The sequence below is a fragment of the Habropoda laboriosa genome, unplaced genomic scaffold (genome assembly GCF_001263275.1).
Source record: "Habropoda laboriosa isolate 0110345459 unplaced genomic scaffold, ASM126327v1 scaffold57, whole genome shotgun sequence".
NCBI lineage: Eukaryota > Metazoa > Arthropoda > Insecta > Hymenoptera > Apidae > Habropoda > Habropoda laboriosa.
In genome coordinates, this window is record NW_017100229.1 from 1,921,915 (window position 1) to 1,927,177 (window position 5,263).

A 5,263-nucleotide genomic window follows, 5' to 3' on the forward strand; every position below is an offset into this window, starting at 1 on the left:
AACCGATTCATAGAAGTCCGACCAGTGGTGTGTTAAAAAGGAGATTCTTTCACGATTCGTCTACGACGTGTATTCCTCCTCGTTTCGTTTTCTCGTTCGCAAATATACCGTTCTCGATCTCTATGAGAGTTCAAGGATGAAGAAATTTCGTTTGGGAAATTTCGTCGAATCCTCGTATCTCTCCCGAACACGACCGATCGATCTTCGCCTAAAACGATTTTATCCCAATCGTGACTGCTGCTGGTGCTGCTGGTGCTGCTGTTGATCCTGATGCTGTTGTTGCTGAGGTTGCTGTTGTTGCTCCTGTTGAGAATTTACTCTGTCCGTGTGTTCTCTCTGCTCTCTCGCCCGTTCGCGCATCTGTTCCCTCTCCCGTTCGCGCACCTGTTCCATCTCCTTCCGTTGCTGCTCCTGCTTGCTGTGTTGCCGATGATAGATGCTCTTGTGGTTCCGCAGGCTGTTCAGGCTCGAGTATACCCGCTTGCAGATGGTACAGATCGGTTCCTTGCTGGGCTTGGTGTGCACGTTCTGTATGTGCCGCCTCAACCGCGTTAGGGAGGTCAGGATTTTGTTGCAAGGCTCGCATCGAAACTCATCGGACGCGCCGCTGCCAGCCAACTGACCTGGCGGCAGAACCAGACACAGGGGTTACTTTTGGTTTTTTGTGTGTGCGTTGAACGTCAGGTCGTTCAGGACGTATGCGATCGGACATACGTTTAACGCTCTAGAGCTCTCCTCTCTCTAGTCACACCGTGTGTATCGCGTATCCCGCGATCCTCATTCGTGTTCTCACTCCACCATCTACCACCTTTTATTTTTTTTTTTTTTTTTATATGTATATATGTATTTTTTTTATTTACTGTTTTTGCCGAGCCGAGAGAGAGAGAGAGAGAAAGAGAGAGAATTCGTGCGCCCATTCATTGATTAGTCGCGCACGTTGCACCGTCACCCGACCAAGCCGTGCTCAAAACTGTCTTTTTTTGTTTGTTTTATGTTTGCTTTATTGTTTGCGTTACTTTGGAACCACGTAATTACGCTTGCAGGTGCTACCACACACACACACACAGAGAGAGCATCTTCGTCGTACGTCCATTCTACTTTTCATCCTTATTATTTATTGTTTTTGTTACACATTTACATATATCGGTACGGCGTCCCCCGTGCTTTCCGAGGAAAATACCTTCTGCGAGCCGTGTCTCACTGTCACCGTGTCTCTTTATATATATATATATATTTTTTTTTTCCGCTTTTGCTGCGACGCGTGCCTTCCGGCGCAAACTCCTCGAAGCAGCCGTCTCACCGTTCTCGTCTCGAAAACTTTCAACGGTTCGACTAGAGTTCAAAGATCCTTTTCTCGATGAAGTTACCGTAATATCGTGTCACGGTGGAACTGTGGAAAGATCTATAGCAGCAATGTTAATCACGTCACGATAGGAGATGACAACAGCCACGACACTGTCGTCGCAGAAGGCTCTTTTTCCAGATCGGAAGGCAGCAGCGTGTGCCGTACCCTTGTCTTTATTCACGATTCGCATCGTTGTGCTCTTTTTTTTTTTTTTTTTTATGCGACTTGACTTTTTAGCGTATTACGATAGTAGAGTGCAAGCAATTCCAAGATTCCAGTGAACGATCGTGAGCGATGACGTTAGTGTTTTCAGAGCACCAGAGATGTATCCATGTCGATGCGTATTATTTACAGCAAGACAGAGCAGAGTAGATCTTGTAGGTAATACGTGTGTGGAGCGAAGTATCGGTCGGTTTGGCCTTTTTTGTTTACACGATATAATTTTGCGAACGATCTCGAGTGGTAGTACACGCCTAATCGTGAGGGATCGAGGTTCCTCTATCGAGACCGCGTTGCAACCGCGGGTTGGTTATTTGTCAGAGATAACAAGTTTGTTTCATATTCCATCGAATCCTTCTTTATTTTCACAATTCATCTCTAACGACATTCACGCTATTTTCTAGCAACAATTACGTTTCACCTTAATCCGACTTAGCGTAAAACTACGGTTAGTGATTAGTTGTTCGTGCACCAGGTAGCTAAATCTCACTTAGTTTGACGGAAACGTATAGAAATACGGACGCTGCCGCGATCGCGTTCCAAGCATGAGAAAGGCATAGAGAGAAAGAGCGACGCGAGGGGAAAGAGCAGGCGGACGGAACGATACGAGAAACGATACGAAGAAACGAGTCTCTGAACCGTATCGGAACCGAAAAATTGTTTTCAAAGGTCCACCAGATAGATGGGTTATAGTCCAATCGACCGATAAATAGATTCGTCCTTGGTAACGGCGCTTTCTCGCGCGATACTAAACGCAGCTCGCGTTTCGCGTTCCAATACTCTGCCGGCAAAAATTCAAATCGGCTCCGGCTGGATCGAGAGGAAGCAGAAACACCACGACCCGAATCGATTCTATCGATGGGTATACAACGATACATAGCAGGCGGTGCTGATCGACGGGAAAACGCAACTACAGAGTTGACTTTATCTTCCGTAACGCGGGGTGAACTACCCCTCGTAGCTGGGGTGGATGAGGAAGAGCACAGACGTACCGGAGGAGAGAACCGTATCGATTTTCGCGCGGAAAGACACTCGAGCCATGAACTTGGCACAGGACTAGTCCAGATGGCGGAACTTATTCCTTCGTGAAGCAACAACGTTCATCGACAACTAACAGGGGCGGGGGAGGTAAAACGCTCTCTTTGGCTTCGATTTCGAGGTAATACGTTCTACAGCTCGATCAGGAGAGACTAGGCTTGTATATCTCGGTAACGCAACCGTTTCTCGCGGATGCAAAACGAAATGAAAAATATGCTAAGAAAAAGCTCGTGTTTTGTTGGTTGGTAAGGGCTATATATATATGTATATACAGAGAAATTAGCTAAAGACGTCTAATAAGGGGGTTTGGTTGGCGCCTTCTCATGCCGGGAAATGATAATCGCGGTATCCTCTCGGGTAGGTGTCCCCCTGGTAAACGGATGTGGCGCAGGGCAAGACGGAACCTCGACGCGAATTTCGGTCACTAAACCATGGGCGTCGGTCAATACGTGACCTCGCACTGTTCCTCGTGCTCCTTCCGTTCTTTCCTCGCGTGGTACTGGCTCTTGTGACTGACCAGGCTGTTCCTGGACTTGTAACTCCTGCCGCACTGGTCGCAGGAGAGCGACTGCGGTACGTAGAAGTGCGTGTCCGCCAGGTGCCTCTGAAGGGACCACGCGCGGGAGAATGTCTTCTGACAGAAGCTGCAGTACGTGCCGCTGATCGAGCGATTCGTGTACTTGAGCTCTTGCTCGCGAATCTTCGAGGTCGACTGGAGGTTCCCGTTCTGCGTTAGCCAGCGCAAATCAGCGAAGGGAACGGATTCGTTGGGCAACGTTCGTAGCTGCTGGTGTTGCCTGTTGTTCCCGTTACTCTGGCGAGCCTGTTGGCCGTTCGCGTTGTTCGTCGAGCCGCGATCCGACTGTAGATCAATCTGCTCGTTGAGCAAACAGGACTCGAACTCGTCTATCTTGGGCGACAGAGGTTCCGACTTGAGCACGATCTGCATCTGATCGTGAATGTCGTCTAAGAGATCGATAATGGGGAGGTCCTGGTGCTGTTGGCCGGCCTGCACCACCTCGCACTGACTAGCCCCTGTACTTTGGCTCGATTCGCCGATTTGCCGTTGTTGACTGTCTCCGTTGGTAGCGGACTGCCAACCCCCGTCCTCCTCGGCGACCTCCCGGTCTGCAACCAAAGAGGAGGGGGCTGAGTCCAGCGAGATGTCAACCGAGATTCGCGTGGATCAGTCTTACCACGCGGAAAAACCTCTCGCTAGCGCGTCGGAGAGAGAGAGAGAGAGAGAGAGAGATTGATACAAAAGAAGGGAGAAGGAGGAGGAGAATTTTTCCTCGCTTAAACGGATACTGTTAATCGTCCTCTGGTTAAAGAGAGTCGCGAGAGGAGAGAGTAGCGAAGACCGAGAGGGCGGCCGAAGAGTAAAGAGGAGGGAGAGAGAAAGTGTGAGGAGGGAAAATGGCATGGTAGGAGGGTTGAAAGGGGAGGGCCAGGAAGGTAGGGCGAGTGTACATTCATCGTCTCATAAAAGCCAGTATAACGTCCGCGAGGATGAGATGTCGATACAACGAGAGAGCAACGGTAGTAGCAAGAGTAAGAGTAAGAGCATAGGGAACATAACGGCGATGCTTCTTCTTTGCGGGATTTTACCCAGCCGGTTACCCTAGCAACGCAACCCCCCACGAACCACGCTCCTTCCCCCGTTTTTCCGTAGTGCCGGGAAGGGGATATATACCTAGGATGCGTATTATTCTTAATAACCCCCGTATGCCGTTGCGCTGTATTATGACTGATGTTGACTCTAAGCGCGGAGAGCCACGGCGATCGATAGCTCGCTACCACCGCGTGACTACGAGAGAGGGAGAGGCAGGGAGTAGTACGGGTACTAAGGGAGGGCCAAGGGGCTGTAAAGAAGAGAGAGAGAGAGGATAGGACCAGAGGGAACGGCGGGGAGAGAAAAATCTAAGTAGCTTCCGGATTGGTTACGCGAGTCTTACGAACTTTTGAAAGAGTTACGTGGACAGTGGTGGGGGGGACCAAGACGGGGGGCCTGCGAGGACGCCAGGAAGAACTACCCTCCCCTCTTCGACCGCGGCCCTCTTTCCGTCCGATGCGGTTGCGCGTTTCGCGAAATCACTGCGATCAAACGATAAGTCCTCGCGGATATCGGATCGTATTTAGTCACGGAGAGGATGAACGAGGGGGACGGAGAGATTTCGATTTTTTGCCAAACGCCGCTTTTAGAACGTTCTGTTCGTCGACGAATACGCGACACACACGCCTCAAGAGTAGCTCTACCGCACGCAACGAGGTTTTTCTTCCAACGCGACGAATTGCACGGAATGTTAATCGAACTCGGTGTACCGATAAGAGGAGAGAGGCGAAGAGAGGAGGAAACCAGCAGCACCAGGCCAATTTCTTTACGAGAGAGAGAGAGAGAGAGAGAGAGGCGTGCTCGCACGCTGCTGGGGACTAGCGGCGGGGCTCGAAACTAAAGTGCCTCAATGAATTAAGCACCGCAACCAAGTAGACCTTCACCTTGTCTCGAATCGTACACGCCTCTCGCAGAGATCGCGATTCGTCACGATACGCGTAAACGAGCCTCGCCAAATTCTCAATTCTCCGATAAAAATTCCTCCTCTCTCTCTTCTTGCGTAACTCGTTGAAATTCGTAAAAGAAAAGAAAAGAAAAGAAAAGGCAAT

General features: G+C 49.9%; 2 protein-coding genes across 2 annotated transcripts in view; both read right to left on the reverse strand.

The window, feature by feature from the left end:
- Positions 1 to 219: 219 nt before the first annotated feature.
- LOC108571222 (putative cyclin-dependent serine/threonine-protein kinase DDB_G0272797/DDB_G0274007) lies at positions 220 to 1,535 on the reverse strand. The gene is made up of 2 exons (XM_017933221.1): positions 1,430 to 1,535; positions 220 to 623 (listed from the first exon to the last, which is right to left on the reverse strand). The coding sequence occupies exons 1-2, from the start codon at positions 1,533 to 1,535 to the stop codon at positions 220 to 222; spliced, it is 510 nt and encodes a 169-aa protein (XP_017788710.1).
- Positions 1,536 to 3,044: 1,509 nt separating this feature from the next.
- Positions 3,045 to 5,263, reverse strand: part of LOC108571396 (protein abrupt-like) — an 11,546-nt gene continuing 9,327 nt past the window's right edge. Inside the window, exon 6 of the mRNA XM_017933419.1 lies at positions 3,045 to 3,730. Within this exon, the coding sequence (XP_017788908.1) occupies positions 3,045 to 3,730 (686 nt within the window). The remainder of the gene's footprint in view (positions 3,731 to 5,263) is intronic.